The sequence below is a fragment of the Seriola dumerili genome, unplaced genomic scaffold (genome assembly GCF_002260705.1).
Source record: "Seriola dumerili isolate Sdu_G_001 unplaced genomic scaffold, Sdu_1.0 BDQW01002177.1, whole genome shotgun sequence".
NCBI classification, from domain to species: domain Eukaryota; kingdom Metazoa; phylum Chordata; class Actinopteri; order Carangiformes; family Carangidae; genus Seriola; species Seriola dumerili.
The window spans coordinates 329,812-353,458 of NW_019176432.1; the positions used below are offsets into that span (position 1 = coordinate 329,812).

The 23,647-nt window shown below is 41.6% G+C and overlaps 2 protein-coding genes across 2 annotated transcripts in view; one reads left to right on the top strand and one right to left on the bottom strand.

The window, feature by feature from the left end:
- Positions 1 to 2,076: 2,076 nt before the first annotated feature.
- Positions 2,077 to 8,250, bottom strand: ppic (peptidylprolyl isomerase C). The gene is made up of 6 exons (XM_022769076.1): positions 8,032 to 8,250; positions 6,306 to 6,419; positions 5,827 to 5,920; positions 5,611 to 5,678; positions 5,266 to 5,382; positions 2,077 to 4,352 (listed from the first exon to the last, which is right to left on the bottom strand). Exons 1-6 carry the CDS (start codon positions 8,134 to 8,136, stop codon positions 4,224 to 4,226), a joined length of 627 nt encoding a protein of 208 aa, XP_022624797.1. The 5' UTR covers positions 8,137 to 8,250; the 3' UTR covers positions 2,077 to 4,223.
- Positions 8,251 to 17,927: 9,677 nt separating this feature from the next.
- prdm6 (PR/SET domain 6) overlaps positions 17,928 to 23,647 on the top strand; it is an 88,331-nt gene continuing 82,611 nt past the window's right edge. The window contains exons 1-2 of the mRNA XM_022769078.1: positions 17,928 to 18,381; positions 18,556 to 18,657. Coding sequence (XP_022624799.1) covers positions 17,928 to 18,381; positions 18,556 to 18,657 — 556 coding nt within the window. The remainder of the gene's footprint in view (positions 18,382 to 18,555; positions 18,658 to 23,647) is intronic.

Genomic DNA, 23,647 nt, shown 5'->3' on the forward strand with positions numbered 1-23,647 from the left:
TCATAAATATATAGAATATAAATATAACAGGAAAAGACAAATTTTTAAAGTTCTGAACAAAGAGAAAAAACAGAATTGATTCAAACTTTTAACACAAATCTACCCATTAAAAAATTATTTAGTTACGTATTATTTATAACTTTGTTTTTCATTCACAATTATTCATTTATTCAAATGTTTTGCTCTTAATAATTAGTATTTCTGGCTTTGATAATCTTGGATTTTCACATTAAAACTCATGGACGGTCCAGGGAGCTTTGATGCATCACTCTCTCTCTCTGGTTTCCTGTTTCTCTCCACCATCACTATCTATTAAAGATGAAAAACGCCCAGAAAATACTTTTACAAAACCTTTAATTTTCTGAAGAATTAAAAGCGATCAAATTTAAAGATTCATAATTAGCACGTTTCATCTGAAAAGTATCAGGATGTAGCAGCTTTCTAGGAAAATAAAGATGGAGAATACGGAGGACGAAGGACCTCGCAACAGCCTTTCTGATGATTTCAAATGTTCAGAAAACACAGTAGAGCCTCTTCCAGAGCCCGCTCACCTTTAGCTGCTGTGGAATAAACAGGTGTCAGTGGTGAAAATCAGGAGGATTTAGTTAATTTGTGGAGATCTGACTTTTTTCCGGAGGAGTCGAGCGGACGGCCGTGATATATTTCACCGTTTTCTGTCGACTTCCCGTCGTCCTCCAGAGATTTCTGCTCTGCTCTGACCTTTGTGTTCAGAGATGTTTTCCTCCCCTGTGTGTGTGCGTAAAGGTGTGTATCTGTTTATCTGTTGTATCTGTGTGTGTGTGTGTGTGTGTGTGTGTGTTGTAGAACAGGGGAAAACAAATCACCCGCTGTAGTTCTCATTAGCAGCAGTTTTGTGTCAGCGCTGAGAGATCAGCTGTCAGCTCTCGGCCTTCCTCTGCAGTTTCACCTTTTACCGACGATAATTACACCGTTTAACGCCAACGCTCCTCACACGGCGGCCTGCAGGCCCACGACTGGTTCAACTGGACCCGCAAGAGGGTCCCTGCATTAAAGTTGGAGTCTGAATGTAGAGTGGTAACTGTGGGTAGTTACCAGTAATGATAACTATTGTGCTGCCATGAATAGTGTCTATATAATAAACTCTGTCTATATTTAAACCGGTAAAATTGGTAACACGTCATAATACAGCCTGTGACTCACAGTGTGATTTTGTAACAGTAAAATACTTTCTCCGGTTTCCTGCTGCTGCTTAAAGGAGCGATATGCACGTTTTGGTATTGATAGCCAACGTTTTGTGAGTTCAGCATCAAACTTCACTGAAGCAACACCAGTGTTAACTCGTTTTATTTCCATCACTTCTGAAGATAGCATGCTAACCAGCTAGCACCGGCCCGGTTTGCCTCTGCTAGTGACTGTAGCGTCCACTCTGCCCTGAGGAAGTAGCTGCTAACGCTGGATATGTAGCAAAACTTACAAATAGCACCTTTAAACGTAGGTACAAGTAGGCGTATCCTTCAGACCATCTACAGCGGCTACGAAGGTGTGGCTCTTCGTTTATCAGCTGAAACCAAATTAGGTCTCCAGCTACGTAGATGGAGCCCAAACCATCAGGGAACCAACGAAAATAAAACATTAATTTCTCCCTTTTGGTTTCAGATTTGTTTCTTAAAGGAGCAAATGATTTACAGAGCAGGTGTGTGCTGATATAGACAGAAACATAACATTTGATATAAACATCTCCCCATTTCCTGAACTGGTACCAAACGTTCGCATTGTACCAAAACATTGGCTCGTCCAATATGAATGTATTCCTATGGAGATTGGGAGTTTTAAAGGTAAATATAAGTTATATTTAGTTATGTAACATTTCTGAGTATATGTCTGGCTTCCATTGTTTCCATTACATTCATGCAGTGGCTTTTTTATTGGTCCAGTTGATGTATTTACCAGTACTGATGATCACCTGAACACCTGCTAAACGCAACATGATAACGTGGTATTTTACGAGGTTCACCTGAACGCTGCATTAAACAGCTGGTGCACAGTGGGAAACCAGAAACAGAAACACCAAGAATAACTGCACAATCTCTCAGCTTGTTTTGCAACAGCATATTGTTTATTGTAGAAAATACACCTGTTGGCACCTTTTTTTCTGCTGTTATTATAAAGAATGAAAACACAACTGTTGATATGTTTGGTAAAGAGGTTTTAAGAGCTGCATTAACTTCAGTGGCGTGAGGAAGCTCAGACTTTATTAGATTACAATGCTGCCATGAACGTTAGCAGAAACAACCCAAACAACATTAAAACGAACAACGAGGAAAGATAAAACATTAACAGTCAGAATGAGTTCACTGACCCGGTGACAGTCAGCAACAATACACCTCTAACACAAGGTACAACATTTAAATTCATTATTTAAAGAACAGACACAGTATTAATATTCCTTTCCACACCTTTTGAACATTTTCATCCTGTGCAATTTGTGCTGTAGTTTTTGCAAACATGATATGGTGCATAATGCATCAGGAAGAAAAGATGCTTCAAACCCATGAAAAGGGTGATAAAGTGAAAGTGATAAAAATCATAAAGTGCCAGAATGCCATTTGACACTTGCTACAGAGGCTGTAAGTCTTTTTTGCATATGTTCATAAACAAGTATTGAAATGAAGCTTTTTAAATATTGATTAGATGCATAGGAAGTGCAAGATGATTTGGCAATAAGAGATTAATGAGGAGCTACATAGTTATTGTGTAAGTGCAAGTTTACATGATATCTGTCATGTTTGATTTCACAGCACCAAACCTTTGTTAAAAAAAACAACCTTTTTTCATCGAACATGCTCTTCGGTCTATTTCCTGTTATGAAATGAGGGCAGTGTAAAGTGTGTGTTCGTTATTTAGTTTAATACAGAGTTTTAGAGATGATGCTAACCGGCACCATCCGCTAAATATGCAAGTATGCTAACGTGTAAAACCGCTAGCATGAACCACAGTGAACCTGATAAATAGTGAACACACAGAACTGCCGCCACTCCCCTCTGTTGAAAACCTCATATCTCCGAGTTTTGGTATTTGAAATGTTACATGCTTTTCTATGGGACCTTTTATGTTATGTTTCAAATAAATGAAAACCTGCTAACAAAACTGTTGCAATAAAAACTGACTTTGAATTAAATGCACTAAACTAAAAAAATACTATTTTTTTTTTCTTTTTGACTTCACTGCCAAAAATAAAATGTTTTCATCTTAAAATTGAGGCTAATTTTGCTACCATCCTGAAAAGCAGCCATTTTGGAGATACGAGGTTCTCACCTGAGTATACAGTCTTTACAAGAGCACATTGGAAAAATAATTCCTTTACTATCTATGATCATCTTAACTTTTTGATATGAAGCTGTCTTCTGTTCTAAACTAAAAGTAAAAGTTCAGTCAATACCACAGATCAATTTTTTCCCTGTCGTCAGATGGTTGATAAAAATCTTCCCTCCCTTCACAGACATTTGTTAGACAGCTACCGTGTCACTGATATGTTCTGTTAATAACTTAATCTTAAAAATGTTACTTATATTATCTCTGTATACAGTAGAGATCAATCAGAATTCATGTTTGTCTTTAATCCACATGCTAACGTTAGCAGGCTATAGTTAGCATGTTGCTACAACTGGATGTTAACACGCTAATGTTTAGCATGTAACATTTAGTCTCTGCGGCATGTCACAGTTAAATTGTTAGCATGTTAACACCCAGAATGCAATGCTTCACGTTCATGTTAGCTTGCTAATAGAGATGGGTATCGAACCTCCATATGTTTTTGGTACCAGCTGAAACCAAAAACTTTCAAATACTGAAAACTGGAACTGAGTCAGTTTCTAGTTTTGTTTACACTTTGTGCAAATATTTCCTGATTTAAATGGTGATTTCTGATCATAATAGCAAAGCAAAGTAAACTCAGCTGTTAATGCTAACATTAGCTATGTAGCAATAGCAAAACTTGCGGATACATGTATTGTTTTGGTATCAATACTGAAACTAAAGTATAATATCAGTCCTGATATCAAAACATTTCAGTCAATACCCATCCCTTCTTGCTAGCATGTTAGTATTAGCATGTTAATTTGCAAAAGTAATGATGAATGAAAATGTGAATTTGGCAAACTGCAAATGATTTCTGATTGATCACCAGTATATAGTACCGACTCACTGCATTTGTTCTGCAGCTAGCCGTGTAACAGTGGCATTTACCAGCCCTCCACCTCCACCACGAAGGGCTCTTTGACGGGGATCCTGCCGCTGTTGACGATCACGCACTCGGTGTACGGCAAGTTCCTGTCGTTGGTGTCCTGAAGCTCGATGGTGTGAACCACAGACTGAGGAGACAGACACAATCAGGTTAGATACACTCAACACAAATGTACAAGACGCATATCAGCTGTTAACATTTTGTTTTAAATTCACTCTTTGTTTTATTCTCTTTTACCCTGAGATAAGTTTTAATAAGCGGTTAGAGATGAGTATTATTTAGATCAGTTCAGGTTATTGTCAAATCCTGCATTTGATTCTTGTCTTTATCAACTGAGCATGAAAAAATAAGTAGAAAATAAAAGCTCTTACACCAGGCTGCTGAAAAGCATTTCATCCTGTTACGACTTTTCATTTTACAAGGATTCAACAACTACATCTCCAAAAGGCTTTGACAGCATGCTAACGACAAACTGCTAACAGTAACAACAATATGATATAATAAGAAAAATCCTTTGCTCTTAGTAAAATCTTTGCGGAGCTTAAGTTTATCACAAAACAACTAAACAATCTCCCTGACAGTGAAGCAAACTCTGCACTGGATGAAGGCCACAAGATGCAGCTGAAAGCTCCAGTAAGCAGACTTTATGTTAAGATTTGCTGTCGGCTGATATTTCCAAAGTCAGTATTGAAACCTGGAGCTGAAGATAAGTGTAAAATGAGGTGTTTTCTTTTAGAAAGACTGATGACAGACTTCCTCTTTAAAAGGGGGCGGGACTTCTTCCCAACCTTCCTTTTCCTGGTCTGTGGGCTACTTCCTGAGTGGGTGGAGCCACTGAATTTATATAGGAAGCCGGCTCCTCTGTGGCAGAAGGCCTCATGAGGATGTCGTCGGAGTGTTTGTTTGATTCAGGATCAGTTTACATCCTCCATCTTACATGTTAAAATAAAAACATGTCACGGCACATTTTGACATGTTGGTTTGTTTTTCAAACAGCCTCATGCTGCAGCTTTATGGAAAGCGTCTGAGGCTCGACCCACCATCCCGTCCAGGACTTTGCCGAAGACCACGTGTTTCCCGTCCAGCCACGGAGCTTTGGCAGCCAGGATGAAGAACTGCGACCCGTTGGTGTCCGGACCCGCATTTGCCATACTCACCTGGTACAAACACACACACACACACACACACACACACACGTTCATACATGACACAACTCCGACAAGTTATATTTACGTTCTGTCTGATCCTCTCATCTCATCAAAACTCGGTTCAAAACACTCTGACTGATGTTTCCTTATTGGTGCGTGTTACAGGTTTGTGATTGCATGTCAGTGACGGTCCTCACAAATACAACAGTAGAAACATTCATGTGTGTGTGAACTCACCCATCCTGCTCCTAAATGCTTCAGTTTGAAGTTTTCATCTGCGAAAGTCGTTCCATAGATGCTGTGACCTGGACGGAAAAAAGTTCTGATAAATAAACAGGAAAATCTAAGAAACCTGGAACATGTCTCACAGAAACACTCTGTCTCCTTGGTGTGTGAGTGACCCACACACCGTGAGTTTGATGTCAACAGAGACACGTCAGGCGCCGTCCTTACCTCCAGTCCCGTCCCCAGCGGTGAAGTCTCCCCCCTGGATCATGAAGTCTTTGATCACTCTGTGGAACTTGGTGCCTTTGTAGCCGTAACCTTTCTGTGAACACAGTCGGAGACAACGCTGTGATTTGATGTTGCGTTCACAGTCGAATGATGAAGTTTGATTTTAAAATACTTCTTTCTTTTTTTTTTTGGAGGACGTGAGAGTTACTTCAAATATTTTGATCATGTGGATGATGGAACGTTTTCTCCTGATGGATAAACTTCACGGAGTTTATCATGGAATAATTAAGCTGCACAAAAAGGAATATGCAATATGAAGATAAATAAGGAAAAATATGAAATACTTGTTAGAGCTGCATCATGTGGAGATGAACGTCTACAGACATCACATGAACTGTGTGTGTGTGTGTGTGTGTGTGTGTGTGTGTGTGTGTGTGTGTGTGTGTGTGTGTGTGTGTGTGTGTTCATATACATCTTACCTCGCCGGTTGCCAGGGCAACAAAGTTATTGACAGTAAGAGGAACGACCTCTCCAAACAGCCCAATGACGATCCGCCCCACCTCATGACCCGCCACCGTGATGTCAAAAAACACCTGGATACACACACACACACACACACACACACACACACACACAGAAGGCCTGTCAGTCAGAATAACTATTTACTCACAACAGTTTTTTCCTGTTTTGTGGAACTTTCTCCTCCTCAAAAGAAAATGTGATTCAACTTTAACTTTTTACTCTTAATTTACCTTTTACTTAGAATATTATATAATATAACGAACTTCATCATCCCTGTGTGTGACTGAGCACTGACCCCAGGTCTAACAAGCAGACACGATGTCCGCAGCTCTCATGTCCAGAATCTGTCGGAGCACGAGCCCAGAAATATTTCACAACACTAAAAAGCAAATGTGGCTCAACATGAGTTTGAGTTTCACCATGTGATTGTGAATACTGTACTGACTGTTACATTATGTTGTGATATACTGAGGCTCAGGAGGTCATCCTCTCATCAGAAGGTCGGCGGTTCGATCAGTGACTGAAATGGTAAACTTCACTGGGAATTAAATAAAATAACTATAAAAATAAATAACTATAAATAAAAAACATAGGAACAAATATGTGAATATATTATATATCTATATTTAACTTGAATGAAAACAAAGGATCAAATATACATAAAACGCTTCCTATATAAACTTGACCCAAGCATTTCCACTGCGTTATTGCTTCTTAATAAAAGTATTCATGTCAGCACATATCAGAACATATGCACTGATACGATAAATCAGTCATGCTCTAAAACATGAACTCTGGCTGTTTCCAGGTTTTAAACGGATCCCAGGGGCTTCATATGCAACCACCTGTGATGCTCAGGTCACCTGCTGACCACTGAACCAGCTCCACCTGCTGACATGACTGAGGGAGGCTGAAAGCTTCAGAAGAAGCCAGTAAGTGGACCTTGAATTACTTTACTGCAAAAACTCACACGGACTTTACTGAAAGTGAATCAGTCAAACTTTAACATGCACTATTTACTTAAAACACCTTTCATAATAATATGAAGTGGAATAAATAGACTTTAAACTAGATTTGTGGTGTTGGGGGGGGGGGGGGGGGGGGGGGGGGGGGGGGGGGGGGGGTAAAAGCAGGTGTTGTTGTGCTGCTGTTCCTCTCTCCGGCTGAGTAATTGAATGACTTAGTGAGACAGAGCAGAGTGATGCGTTCACTGGCTCCGTGTGTGTCTGGTTAACGGCCCCCACACAGCACATTTACAAGAAGGCCAGATCCCACAGCCCGAGGCCAAACACTGCGCACTGAGCCGCGTCCCAATGGACACGTGTACAGCTGTGTGTGTGTGTGCGCGTGTGTGTGTCTGGATTGTGTCATATATTCTGGAAAGATCTGTGATAAAGAAATGCAGAGAGACAAGTGCCCCCCCCTTTCCTCACCCCCCCAACCCTCACCCTTCACCCCCGCTGGTACCGGACACGTCGTCTCTCTGTTTCTGTGTGTGTGTTTGTGTGTGTGTGTGTTTGTGTGTGCGCGCGCGCTGTATAGCCGTTATTATTCCGGCTCCGGCGGCGCGCACAGCTGCTCGCCACGAGAAGATGCCGACAGCGCGAGGAGAGGAGAGGGGAGGAGAGGGGAGGAGAGCGGTTTCGATTAATGCAAATAAATGCGGCAAATATCATCACCCACCTTCTCGGTGACTTTCGGTCCTGTCCGTGTGGCCGCGCCGGACACCGAGTGCAGAGAGGCGGCAGAGAGGAAGAGCAGAGCGGGCAGGATCGTCCGGAGCTCCATGTTTGACCGGAGAGAGCGGCGGCAGGCCCCGGCTGGGAGTAACGGAGAGGGGGGAGAAGAAGGAGAAATCACAGCGAGTCACAGCTGGGAGGCTGACCGGGAAACAGCGCTCCGAACCCGGCTGCATCACCAGACCACTCCCCCCCTGTGGGCTGAGTCTGGATCAGAGCTCCGCCCACTGAGGAGAGGAGACAAGAGGAGAGGAGAGGAGACAAGGAAACAAGAGGAGAGGAGAGGAGGAGAAGAAACACATTTTAGTTTCTGTAAATATTGAACATGTGAATCGACCTTCGTCTCTTTGTAGTTTTTCAAAATCTAAAGCAACAAACTGAAAAACTAAAATGTATCTCAGTAAAAAAAACCTCCACTTAAAATACACATTTTAATTCTATTTATTAAATTAAAACTAAACAAAGACTCACTGAAAATGACTTCAATCACTGGTTCCCAACTTGTGGCTGGAGACCCTGCAGGGGGACACGTGATGAACGTGAGGGGTCCTGGACAAACAAAGGTCACCTGTCCTGTCTGTGTCGACCTTTCACACACTGACCTGACAGAAACAGTGACGTCTGTGCGTTCGATCGTTTGTGGTAACAAGCAGGACGTCACACCTGGAGGGTTTCACACAGGTACACCTGCAGCAGCAGCAGGTTAAACAACAGCAGGGACCGACTGATTTTATCATGTGTGTAAAATTTCTAATTTATAGTTTTCTTCAACATGAAGTTTAAATCCAGCTTCATCTGCGTGACCGTCAACCGCAGCGCCCTCTGTCTGCTGGAGGAACCGTCACCTCTCCAGACCGCATCGTTTAACACTCACTCCTCTCATACAGACAAATACACATTTCACTCATCACATGTAAACTTAAGGCCCTGTGTTGAACGTCCATTTTATTTATTCTTAAACACACTTTCAGACAAACAAAGAAAAAACATCAAGTTTAATTATGACAGCAGGAACCATCGCTGGTCCGACTGACCACGACAGAGGCACAAACACAGCTGCACTAACAACACCATGAAAACTCCATGAATGATCTTCTATCATGTGAAATTAGATAATTATAATCATAATATTATATTGTTTCTGTCCATATTTCTCTGGTTGAAGAGTCCAAGTGCCACAAACCCCCCGTAAATAAGACATTCATCAGATTGTTATATTTAAACTCTTAATTATCTCTCAAAGCGTCGTCTCCGTTTTCTTCATCGTGCTGCCAGATTATATTTATATTCCTCTCCACGAAATGATTAGCTCTATGCTAAGAGCTCTCCATGCTGCCAGTAATCTGCTGTTATCAGCCTTAAAAACTGAACTGTCAAATGTAAAACCTCCAAAAAATACATGACCTCCAGATCCTGTTCTCCTCCAAACCATTAAATCAAAAATATATTAGCACAGAATATACTTCAGATCTTAAAATAAGAAGGAATTTAATGTACAGATTAAATGTAATTGATGTAAAATGTAAAATAATAAAACATAAATTCTGTTTTATGATTGAAACAGGAAAAAAAAAACGATCCTGCCGCTCTGAGGATTTAATTTTTTTCATCATGATTGACAAACAAATGCATTTTCCAGCGTGTAGTGATCAATAATCCGCTGCAGCAGTTAGTTTTTAAAAAATAACCAGAGGAATAATGGAGTCCATATACAGTCAGGTGTTACAGCACTTTAAACACTTTCCTGCATTAACAACACCTCGGCTTCAGCTGCAGGAAATAAAGCTGAAAAAGAGAATATAAGTCCCTGATGAATACATGTCTATAGAGATGAATTATAATAGTCAGCCTGCTGTGACCTTAACACCACGGCCGGGACACACACACACACACACACACACGTACACGTACACACACACACGGTTATCGGTCTCCTGTCAAGGCGGCCCGTCCATTCGTCTTTTCTTCCCGCCATCCGCTGAATTAATTAAGCAGAAATGTAAACGTTTTAATTGAATGTCAAAGCGGGACCTTAACAACATGCTCCTATGTAAATGAAAGTGACACCGCTTTAAACCTGTATATTTATATATACCAAGGTTACAGGAGGGCTGTGTGTTTGTGTGTGTGTGTGTGTGTGTGTGTGTGTGTGTGTGTCTGAGTGAACAGGGGAAATGCAAACGTTTTAATTGAATTACCGTCAGCTGTGTGCTAACTAACCCTCATGGATTTAAACCAATAAGGCCTCATTTATCGCGGCGTGGAAATGAACCTTTTAAACCTCCTTAAATTTCAGTCGCCTGTTTATGACCATGTAAATTACAAGTGTATAAAAGACACATAATTATAAAGACAGAGTTTGACCTGCAGACGGCCTGTAAATCAGGATTTCTCCGTGTGTTTAGCAGCGGCTCATAATTGAAATGATCTACTTGTCGCTGTGTTTACAAACGGCACTGACAGAAGGTTTGGCTGCTCTGACTTGCCGTACATTAGCAAGAGCAGGAAAATCCACTTGAATGTGGTTTTGGAGGAAAAAGAATTTGCTGATTTAGTTTATCGGTAGAGAATGGATCAAACTCTGAAATGAGCAGCCACATCCTGTGACACCACCTGGAGCCGCGGCGCTGCTACAGGTGTGTTAAAACACTGGTTTTTAATGAGGGAGTGAAACTGAGAGCAGCGTCCAGTCCTCGTTTTGAATTGTGTTGCCATAGCTACGGACCGTTCCTTTAATTTCCTGTAAATTAAACAGACTGTACTGTAGCTAGTGGGCGTGGTCTACGAAGGTGTGGCTCTTCGAGGTCGTCGTAGGTCGCGAAGGCCAAACTGAAATGAGTTTTGCTTTGCGCCATCAGCTGTCCCCGTCTGCTTACCGCTGCGTCACAAAGCGCGGCTCCTGTCGCCTAGCAACCACGAGAATGCATTTTTTCTTGATTTTTTTTCGTCATGCCTCGGTTAGTTTGAGGAAAAGATCGTGAGTTTTTTTTGTCGGCTCATCCGTCCACCACATCCTGCTCCTGACTTACGTCCCTTTGCTCCTGTCATCATTTCTACGACCACCGGGTGTCGCCTAGCAACAGAACAAAACTGTGGCGCACAGATGACTAGTGGGCTCGTTTTTTTTTTTTACGGGACAGTCTTGTTGGAAGTTGAAACATGTTCAACAAGTCTTTCCGTTGACATCGGCCGCTAACATTAGCTCAGCAGTGCACATGCTAACGTGTTCACAGTGACAATGCTAACACAGTGATGTTTAGCAGGTATCGTAACCATAATACCAAATACAGTTTATTGATCATTTAAACTGTTTTCTTCAGATGTTGTAGTGGTTGTAGTTTACCTGACACTGACATTTACCTTTTTGTCTTTTCTCTTTTTACAATCATCAGGGTTTAAATGTGAGTGTGTTTTCACGATGGTCTCGGTTTAACTTCCTCCATGTTGCTGTTGAATACATGAAGGTCCTGAGTGTGAGCAGCAGCTCTGCAGTGTTCTCACATGCAGGAATACACAGCTTTGCTAAATGAACTCTTGTTAATATCGTGTTTTTTCTTTTCCTGCAGCCGTCTAAATAATTAGCTTTTGTTGTAGAAAATGATGAATTTGGGCAGTTAATTTATTGATCGTCCGGCTCCTCCGATGTGCTTTGCTTTAGAAAGCCATTAATCAATGGATGAAAACACCTAATTCTCCTCCCGCTCGGCTTTTCTCCTTTTTTATTTTCCTTCTGTCTCGAGCTGAAGATCCCCAGCCACAGTACAGAAACCAACTGGACCTTTAGACTAATGATGATGATGATGATGACGGTGGAAAAATAATAGTTTATGTACATTTAGAACGAAGTGGGCTCGTGCATAAATAACTTCAATTAATCACTTTTGAGAAAAGAACTGCATTAAACGACTCAAATGTCAGTTATTACGATAAAAACACAGATTTCAACCTCAAAAGTGTGAAAACAACATAAATGATGGGGAGTGAAGGTGAAACAAGAATAATAAGAAAACTGGAATTAGGTAATTTTTCAATTATTTATTAATATAAATTGAAATTTAGAGCTTTTCTCCTCGTTGTTTGAAATGTCTGTAAATGCCTTTAATTTCATTTACTACATACTTTAAAAGATTATAATACAGATGATGTTTCATTGTCTAATGTGGGTCAAAATAAACGTTTAAAAAACACAAGACGAATTTCAGAAAATAATTGATAATAAAATAAAATCAAATAAAGTTTTTGTCTCTGAGAGAAGCTCAGCATCTTCTTATGAAAAGGAGAATAATTTCTAGTTCTTGTGATTTTAACAGAGAAGTGAAACTCTAAAGAAAGTCTGCAGGGACCCACACATTAATACCAATTCAATAAGTGTCTCGATTTCAACAGCAGTGTTTAGGGATGTTAGCATGTTAGCATGTTAGCATCGTGGCTCTGACGGGGGCGATGTTTTTTCTGTTGGTCCATCCATCACTTTGGTCCAGACTGAAATATGTTGAACAGGAAGTTTATTACGTCAGTGTTGGCAAGAAAAAGTGAATCATTTCATTTGCTCTCATCCTTCATCAGCTCCACATCAAAGTAAATTAGAGACATTTTTAACGTTTATTCTCACAGACGTTGGAGAAGAAATCGAACAGGAAGTACAACACGTTCATATATTATCCTACAAACTGACCTGTTCTTCATGAGATTAATAGAAATCTATGAGAGTCTATAAAGTCGTTTTAATAAGGCCTGTGGTTTTTAGGTTTAAAAGTTGTGGTTCAGTTTTTCTTCTGCAGCTTCAGTGGATTTATGAGTTGTCGCCTCTCGGCTGGTGTCTTCATTATTTTGTCCCACTGTAGAGCTGAACACAGAAACAGCTTTAAATCTACAAGTTATTGTGATTCCAGAGATGTGACTCCTGCAGTTTAATCCTGAAGTGAATAACAACTAATTCCTCAGAAAAAGACCTTAGTTACTAAAAAAGGAGCTGAAGGAGTGAAAGTGCTGAGACCTCATGAGTTTCTCCTGTGAATCATAAAAACCAAGTTTCTGACAAAGACTAGGTTTTCCAAGTCTTTAAAGACTTGTTCAAGTGTAAATGACTTTCTGCAGGAGCCGGGATTCAAACTACCAACCCTGTGTTTCCCCACCGGCTACCGTCAACCCTGAACCTGCACTTCGGCCAATCAGACGGCCTGTTGTTGCTCCACATTCCTCGGCGCTGAAAAAGTCGCTTTAAGTCGACAAGAGTTCATTTTCAGACGCTTATGTTTGTGTTTTTGTTCGTTATCAATCCACCAGAGGTCCCGAGGATGACAAATGGGTCCTGTCAGGGCGACGCCAGTCATAACAACACACACACACACACACACACACACACACACACACACACACACACACACACACTTATGTTTTCAGGCATTTAGCTGATGTTCTTATCCACTGCAGCTTACAATGACTGATGGACTGATGTACACACACATATTGTATGCTTTATGTGTGTGTGTGTGTGTGTGTGTGTGTGTGTGTGTGTGTGTGTGTGTGTAGCAGAGGGGTGGGAAAGCTTGGGGTCGTGGATAACAAGTCAGACCTAGAAATACAATGAGCTCGGCTGTAATGTGTCTTATCTACACACACACACACACACACACACACACACACACACACACACACACACACACACACACACACACACAGTGAATTAAAGAGGAAGACAGCAGGAGTTGCTGAGCTTACAGTGGGACGACCAGTAACAATAATGGTAATAAATGTACTACTACTGATAATAATAATAATAAAATTAAATAATAATGATAATAATACTAATAGTGATTTGTATTGTTGTAGAAAGCAGATATTCAGGTGACTGACCACACCAGGGTTTTAACTGCAGTAGAACTCGTCTGTGAGAATTTACTGTTAAAAACAACAATGACCTACAGACGCCGTCCTCATCAGACCAACAACACCCGTTTGTTCGCATCACTTGTCCCCCAACAAGCGGCCCCTTGTAGCGGTGAGGGTAACGCCCGTCCTCTCTCTGCAGTGAGGGGCGGACGTAGCATGACGTCGTCGTAGCGCCCGTATGAAGACCCGCTCACGCCACCGTTCGCAATGATAAATCAGTCCGTTAAAATGGAATCGGAGAAGAAGAAAAACCCGTCAGAGAATAAACTGCTCCGTCTGTTCCATCAGTAGTGTGAACTAATTGTCCTGGCAGCTAATAAACAAGCTAACTGACATATGAACTGTAGCTAGCTTCAAGAGCTAATTGATTAAATAACGTACACGTACAAGCGAACATGTTAGTGGTTTTTCTGACTCAACTAGTTACAATAATTCTCTTTAGCCTTGCAAGTATAGTCCCGATATCCCAAACCTGTAGCACCATCTGTTTCACAAGGATGGGTGGACGGACGTTGACGGACGTGGGGATCACGGGAAGGAAATGAGTGCCGAGTGCGACAGACTCTGTCTCCTAGAAATGGATTACGTTACGAGCCGACTTTTCTTTAAAGAACAAAGCACTGGCTGCTTTTATTAATGGAAACAGAGTCGCTGCTGGTGGTGGAGGAGGACTGTGATACGACAGACCAGGTTCACATCTGGAGTCCCGTCAACAGCAGCTCTTCGGTTAGTGAAAGATGGTGGTTTTGGTTCGACGTAAATAAACAGGATTTAACCAGATCAGGACGTTTCCCTGTGAGAGTCTGAACAGAACCAGGAAACAGTTTATACTGTAGAATAGAAAACTTGATCTGGTCGCAATTATGTTTCCTGTAAAACACGTTTGCTGTTGCAGGTTTGCTGAATATAAACGTAGTTTCGAGGGTCTGAAGGTTTCTTGTCTTATCTGGAGTCGTGTGTTTTAATCTTTTCTTCTTCCCGCGTTGAGTCTGACGACTTCTGTGTTTGGCGACGAGAACCAACAGGTGGATCACTCCTTCGTTTACAGCTGCAAAACACGGAAATGAGGAATGGTGTTGTTAGTCGCGTCGGGCGGTACAGTGAAGTCCACGCCGATCACCTCCGTACGTCACCCCAAGGTCGTAAAAGATGGCGAGCTCTGATTGGTCGGGGTCTGACATGACGTTAGGAGTATTTATGACTCTGTTGTCACCTGGTTGAAACATTGCGGTCCGATCTGAGCGTGAGGAGTTCGAGCTTCTTGTTGGATAAACCGTAACCGTAGTAACCAAAATGTTCACGACACTGTTTAGACAAAAAGGTGCTTGAGGAACTTTTGGAGGTTCTTCGATTTGAAACAGTGGAGGAACCTCTGAAGGTGCTTTGAGGAACCTTCAAGAAAAGGTTCTTAGAGGAACTCGCTCTTACTTGAGGAACCTTTTGAAGCTCCATGAAGAACCTTTTATAGAGGTGCTGTAATAATAATAATAATAATAATAATATAAATGATGATGATGGAACAGTAAGGTTTTATTGATGTATTGATCACATATCAAATACAGAATTTTTAATATTCAAAAATAAATAAATAGAAAACTCAGTGAATATGTTAAGGGGGGGGGGGCATTTTAGAAGGTGACACACTTCCTGTGGTTCATCAGTTCAGGTCTCTGATTGTCGGCAGCAGCTTCATGTGAAAAACTGAACATTTGATATGAAAAGTGTCAGAGGTCAGAGGTCGTGACTTTCTCGTTTGTGTGGAGAGACGCTTCGATTCTTCGGTTTAAATAAAATATGAACAAAGATGAAACTATTTTATTGTTGAGCTCATTTACACTCGGAGTCTGAGACGCAGGGAGAGAGTTCCACGTTTCCTGTCGCTCTGCTCATATAAAACATTTGTACTTAGCGCCAATAAAGATCATCTGAACTGAACTGAAGGGAATCTGGAGGAAAAAAGAAGAGGCAGTAAAAAAGAAAAGGGAGGGATGACGGAGAGAAAGAGAAACAGAAACGCTGAGGGTGGAGAGAGGGAAAACAGGAAAAAAAGAGAGAGAGAGAGTTTGAAGATGTGGATGGAGGGGAGAGAAAGAGGAGAAAGTGTGAGAGTGGAGGGACTGAGGGAGAAATAATTAGAGGGGGGAGAGAGACTATAGGAGATAAGAGAGAGAGAGAGAGAGGGGAGGGGAGAGGGCAAGTGAATGGAAGCACAGAGAGAGAGAGAGAGAGAGAGAGAGAGAGAGAGAGAGGGAGAGAGGGGCTCGTGCAGCAGCCGCTCCGGTAGTTTTGGCTCCGGAGACTCGCAGGACGCAGCGAACTGTCCCGGCTCCCCTCGATGGTTCACCGCAGCCCGGAGGAGGGACGAACCTTCCACCGCTGCCCGGAAATCAGCGCGCAGGAGCCGCACACACACTGACAGCAGTAAGCCTCTTCTGCGCTCCAACAACTTTCACATTAAAAACAAAAAATAAACAACATCTCGGGGAAACTCCGGAGCGTCTCTACCCGCCCACCGCTGCCTCTGCTCGGCCACGGACAACACGCCGGACCGCTGGTCTGACTTGGACTTACCCGGACTCATCTGTTTATTTATTCTGGTGAAACTTTTACTCACCGGCTGCTTCACATTGTAAACTGATCCAAAGTGTGCGCGCGCTTTTCTTGCTTTTATTTGGAGCGGGGTTTTTTTTTTGTTTTTTGTTTTTTTTGCGCGTAAAATCCGCGTTTAACAACAACCATCCGAGCCCGAGCCAGCGCAGCGGAGCGGGGCTGAGGCGCAGGGTCACCCCGGCTGGACTCACTTTATACTGAGCGCTTTATTGGCTCCAGAGTTTATTCACGTTTTATGACCCAGAGATGAAGTTTTACAGACGCTTTTACTCCCAGAAAGAGACTTTACTCTTTATTATTATAAAGTGTGCGAGAAAAAAAAGAAGAAGATGTAAAATACTTTAAGATGTGAGAATAAACTGACTCCTGCAGCCTCAGTGAGATGATGAGCATGAAAAGACGCAACATGATGCGTGTCGTGGCTTCATTAGTCGCTGAGCTGCCTGCACTCTTTTATTTTACTGCTTTTTATGAGAAAACTGGAGATTCATTTGTTCGTTTTTACCAGATGAGAAAAGAAACAACCTACAAAATCTCTGTTTGTCTTTAAATAGACGCAGAGTTGATGCTGAAGTTTCTCCTCAGCAGTGGAATCTGTATTTTCTCTTAAATCTGCAGCAGCCTGAAACACATCAGACTGAGTGTGAAACACCTGAAACATAAATTTACTGTTCACTGAGCTGCTGAGTCTCTGGTCTCTAATTATCACCGTAAATGATTCAGATTCAGATAAAAACTTCATTTATAAATCCAATAAAGATGAAAAAAACATGTTATTTTACAGGTAAAAAGAGGATTTCGTCTCTAAATGATCTTCATGTGTGAACAGGCTGGAACACTGTGTCCTTTTTCTACTCTTCACTCCACGCCTCAAACTAAATGTTACAGCAATTTACAGTTTAAAAAAAATTATAAGTATTTATCAAATCCATTTATTTAATTTTTTTTCATTATAATCCGCTGAAAGTCTAAAATAGAAAATGTGGATGAAACGTGGAGGATGAGGTTTAAAATAAACAGGTGAGGCTGAAACACTGAACATCAGGTGAAACAGAGGAATTCTGGGTTTTAATGTGTGAGAGTGAATTTAATACTTTGACATGGATTTAGTTTCTCAGACCTGAGTTCAGTTAAAGTGACATTAACGTTTCTGAGTGTGTTTTAAACCTAAAGTAAAACAACGTGTGTGTGTGTGTGTGTGTGTGTGTGTGTGTGTGTGTGTGTGTGTGTGTGTCCTCCACGTCCCCGTCCTGCTCTGACCACTGTCTCCGTGTGTGTTGATGCTGATGATTGACGCCTCGTCCTCTCGTGTCTCCTCCCAGCAGCTGGTGGGCAGCCATGTTGAAGCCGGGCGACCCGAGCGGCTCGGCCTTCCTCAAGGTGGACCCGTCCTACCTGCAGCACTGGCAGCAGCTCTTCCCTCAGGCGCAGCTGAAGGCTCCTCTGGCCCCGCCGCCGCCTCCACCTGACCGCCTCTCCATCCCCGTGGACAGCCTGCGCCAGTCCCGCCTGCACAGCCACCTCCTGGCCTCCGCACACTGCACCTCCTCGTCCTCCTCTTCCTCCTCTACGTCCTCCTCAGCAGCTTCGTCTTCAGCGGCGGCGGCGGCGGCAGCAGCAGCAGCAGCTCTCACCCCGTCCTCCTCCATCTCCATCTCTGCCTCCGCAGGGCTCTCCCAGCTGCCCGTGCCCCAGCAGATCGCTCTCTTCGGGCAGGCGCTGGCCCCGGTGTGTGCTGGGCCTGGAGGTCCTGGAGGAGGAGGAGGAGGGGGACCAGGAGGACCAGGAGGACCAGGAGATCTGGTGGTGGTCGTCCCCCCGGAGAACCAGCAGGGTCACAACCCAGCAGCGGGGCTCCTCCATCAGGCCAAAGAGCAGAGCTGTGGGGGGGTGGGGGTGGTGTCGTCCAGCGTGAAGAGCAGCAGCAGCGGAGGAGGCGGCGAGGAGGGCGGGAAAGGAGCAACGACGAGGTTCAAACTGACGTCGGAGGAGCTGGACTACTACCTGTACGGACAGCAGAGGATGGAGATCATCCCACTGAGCAACCACACGGGAGAGATCAACAACCGTACGTACACACACACACACACACACACACATACACACACACACACACACACACACACCTGTCACTGAGAGGTTGTGTTTTTGGTGATTCTACACCTTCATCTGAACGCTGATGACGGACACGTGGCGCTCCGTCAGAGTCAAACTCCACGATTTTCTCAGTGAGTCACAGATTGTGTGCGAGTCGCTCGACCTTTGACCCTCCGCTGTTTAATCTCTATTTTATTCCTCATCAGTTTCCATCACATTCCTGTAACTATAAACGAACAGTGTCTGTGCTGCGTTCAATCCTTCTGATGATCAATATTTACTTCACAGTCATTTAATCACTGCTGCTGATTATTTCTATAATATTTCTTTAATCTTTCTGCTGAAGCTCTGTGTGTGTGTGTGTGTGTGTGTGTGTGTGTGTGTGTGTGTGTGTGTGTGTGTGTGTGTTATTTTACTTTAATTAATCTCTTTTAGCGTTACTAAATTATTGTATAATTATCAGAAGAAAATTCCTCATTATATATAATTATATATGTAATATTTATAATTTCACAGGGAGATATTGAGACTCACTTGAACCTTTAATCCTGGTGTTACTGTATTTCTCAACACTGAATAAAATCCTACAGAAATATTAACTCTGCTTTTTAAAATATTTCTTTAATGTAAATTTATTCAAAACTCTGCAAATTTAGTGTCAGGCCTTAATTTAATTTAATTGCAGCTAAAAATTGATTCAAAATCATTGATGACATAAAAAAATAAGATAAAGTAGGTGAGAAATTAATTAATGATAATTAAAGTTGATTATTTCCGCTTTTAAATAATTTAGTTATCTAATTTAAATTAGTGATACATTTTAAAATTTAAAGTATAACAGATTTATTTAGTAAATAAAATGAATTAAACCTGTTTATGAAACTCTTTATTAAACAAATAAATATTTTCCTTTATCAGCTGGTTTGAAAAGACGTCATGACGCCGTGTGTGACGTGTTACAGTTGGTTTGACAGCTGCTGTGTTGGACAGTAGGAGCGGGGGGGGGGGGGGGGGGTCAGAGGTCAGAGGTCAGCAGCCTGGTCGGAGTTCAGACCAGGTCCGAGTTAAAGTTCATCAGACTTCATTCACACTTTTATAGAAATGAGAGATGTTGTTTTATCTGCACCTGTCCGTCCTCTCTGTCTGATTCCTGATGACGTATCAACGAATCTCCAATTAAAGCGATCGATTAATTACATATTAGTTTTATTTCAGGAGTTTTTCTAAAGCTCAGGAGCAAAAAATCAAACGCTCATCAGAAGCGTTTAAACAGACAGAAGCGTTTTTATCTTTATGTTAAAATCTTTTTTTTTAAATCAACTTTTATAGTTAAATTATTATTTTAACAGATTTTCCTGCTGAAATTTTTCCTTCAGTTTTTTTTTTTTAAAGCGGAAAAATACATTTTTACTGCCCGTGAACTCCTTTATAACTTTGATTTCTACTGTCTGTGTGTGTGTGTGTGTGTGTGTGTGTGTGTGTGTGTGTGTGTGGACAGATATTGACAGAGCGCCGTCATGCATAACACACACACACACACACACACACACACACACACACACAGAGGTCGGGGTGTCCCGTCAGACGTTAAAACACACTCAGAGACTCAGCGGCCCTTTGCTCCGGTCTAACAACAGAGACACACACACACACAAGCGCGCGCGCCCTCTCGGTGTGAGCTTCTCCCCGTTTCCAGCTGCGCACGTGGAGACCAAAGTGAGGTCTCGTGCCTGACACTTTGGAGCGTTTTAAGGTGGAAATGTAGTTTTGAAGCCGCTCCTCCCTGCAGACAGAGGTCTCACTCTGCCTGTTACACGTTGACTCCGTTTGATTTTCATCCGGTAATAAACAAGATCTGAAGAGCGTTATTATTATAATAATAATATTATATTACAGTATATAATTATAAAACTTTCTCATAGTTATTCTGTAGATGAGAGTCTGATATTTAAACATTTATATTTGATACATTTTTCATTTGTTTATTATCAGGGTTTCATTAGAACAAATCTGTCCGTGTGTATTTTTGTTTTTACTGAGCGTCACAGTTCATTTATATTCTTTTATGTTCTTTTTAAATATTAATAAAACACCTATAATCCGTTTAAAGTCTCATATAAAGTGATTGTGTTGCAGGTTGAACTTGTTTTATCCTCCTCTCAGTGATGTGTTCAGACTCTAACGGCCTCTATTACAGATTTATCAGTCTATCAGCTTATTGATTGATGCTTTTCCTATAATATTTCTATAAGTACCTGAGGTTATTAGGTTGAGGTTATTAACGCGCCTGTAATAACGGCTCTTTATGACTTTAGTACTTCCTGTCCTGTCCCGGTTCCGTCCCGCCGGTGTCACGGAGCTTCTCCCGCTCCCACAATGCTCCTGTGATCGGTCCGTGTCCGTGTCCGTGTCCGCGCGCTCTGACATCTGCAGCGCAACTTTCAGAGTTCATCATCATCGCTGCTTCTGCTTTCAGGCGGCGATCCTAAACACCACTGTGTGTGTGTGTGTGTGTGTGTGTGTGTGTGTGTGTGTGTGTGTGTGTGTATTCCGCGGTGATAAAACGGACCATCAGCAGTAATCTGCGTCGATACGCGCCGGCAGGGCCGATGAGGGATGGAGGGACAAGCAGGAATTAATTGCCGTATATAGTTTTGTGTTTGTGGAAGAGAGAGAGAGAGGGAGGGGAAGGGTAGATGGGGGTCTGAGCGTGCGGGGTGAGGAAGGAGGACGGTGTGGGGGGGGGGGGGGGGGGGGATCGATCCACCGGCCACCGGCCCGCTATTTATCATCCCAACACGGCCGTATTGAGGTCTCTGGGGTGTGTGGGTGGGTGGGGTGGGGGTGTAGATAAAGCAGTCACACATACACACTCCCTCACGTGTCACCGTCTGACCTCGATTATTAATTACACCAATAATAATAATGATAGTGGTAATAATAATAATAATAACTATAATAATAAATGTCAAAAAGAATTTAAAAAAGTCACGTTTTTATCTGTTTTAATATATTGAATTAAATTATTTTCTATTTAAAATCATTCTCTAATTATTGTATTTTGACCATATAAAATATAAATTCACATTCAAAGATAAAGTAACAGAACAAGTCAGAGTTTCATTTAAATGTCCAGATGCAGTGAAAAACATTTCGTCTTAAATAAAATAATGTTTTTCTTGTTCCGACTGAAGTCACGTCTTTATATGAATTTATATATTTCTGTGAATTTCAAGGGTTTTTATGGCACAAGTCAGATATAAAAAGTTTTTAAAGACTGATTCTTCAGATCAGCTGAATAAATTAAACTCAAACTTAAATAAATTAAAATGAATTATAATTAGAAATAAACAATAAAATAAGATAAAACTCAGTATTCTGCACCTGAAGTCTGGACCCTGACGTCACGGTTAATCATTTCATCAAAGAGTCAAATCAAAAAATACAATGTTAAATTTTATGATTTTTTAAAAAGCACTCATGTGATTTAATATTTTATATCACACTTCTATAGATATTTGACGTGTGAGTGACAGAGTCAGGTTGACATGTCCTGACAGCACTCAATCCTACATTTCCCAGAATGCACTCGGGCAGTATCTCTTCATCAGAGCCACATCAGTCAAACTCCACCTTCAGTTTGTCGCGCAGATTTTTTCTGTTTTAAATTAGTTTCGTTTCAAAACAAGAGCTGAGATAAATATAATAATTATAATGATTAGAATTTTTCAGACTTGACTGAGAAAACTTTCTACAACAACATTTACAGACTAAATAAAACTACACTTGACTAGTGAACGGCCTCTGCGTCTAAACATTGTGTAGAGTTCGGTTCGTGGTGTAAGTCAGACTTTAAGAATCTTTAGTTTGGTTTTTGTTTCCAAACCACGACCAGATTCATGATGAAGTTATTGTCTGCTGTCGGTCTCTGACAGTTTGAATATCAGTGGAGACTTTACCTTTGTTTACAGATTAATAATAGAAACAATCAATAATCGAACTCCATGATGAAAATCTTCAGCAGCTGTTGTTTTCTTGTTTGATACCTTTGTGTCGTGGTCAGTGTAATAAGGGGAGAAAAAGAAAAAAATCTAAATCGAATCATTTGAAATAATAAACGTCTGGATTTTTATATTCAATAAATCTCGACGTTCCAGCAATAAAACGTCCAACAGGAAGTAATCAGACAGCTGGAACGTGTTCCGCTGTGATACAAGACACAGATCAATTCTTACAGTTTACATCTGGAGTCAACGTCAGCTGGCAGCTTCACTGTAATTTAATAAAGTCAGACACACACACACACACACACACACACACACAGCTCTGACCGCCTGTTTTCAGTCTGACCTCATGTCACACACAAGTGAACCCGCGTTTGACTCGTTTACACTTTTAAAACATTTTTTTTTTAAATCAAACGAGCAGATTTCATGTCACTTCCTGTTTGTGTGGCGGCTGCGCTCAGGCTCAGGTGACGGGACGAGTCGTTGTTGTTTGAGGTGAAACTAAAACACCGTGAGCAGTGAACATCTGCAGCTTCTTCTCTGCGCAGCACAGCGTCTCTGCTGAAAGAGACGTTTACAGACGGCCGGACCTTCTGCCTGCTGCCTCCACACCACGACGTGTCGTCTTCTTCTGCAGAAAAGTCCATTTTGGTTAAATGTTGAAAAATGAACTTGTTCTGTCTTGCTACTTGAAATTTGCTCCAACTTCTTCTCCTCTTCTCTCCCAAACTTTAAAAGCTGCGAAAGATAAACACGACCATAAATAAGATAAATGATACTTCAGCAGCTTCAGCCCACACTGTAGAATGTAGAATTTTTTCGTACGAATGGTTTATAATTAATTAGCTCGTCAACACTTTATAAATCAGCTGATACAACACATTAGATTAAAAGGGAAACAGTGAGCTGTTGTTTGCCAAATAGTGAGCAAACATGTATCTGTACTGTTCAGCC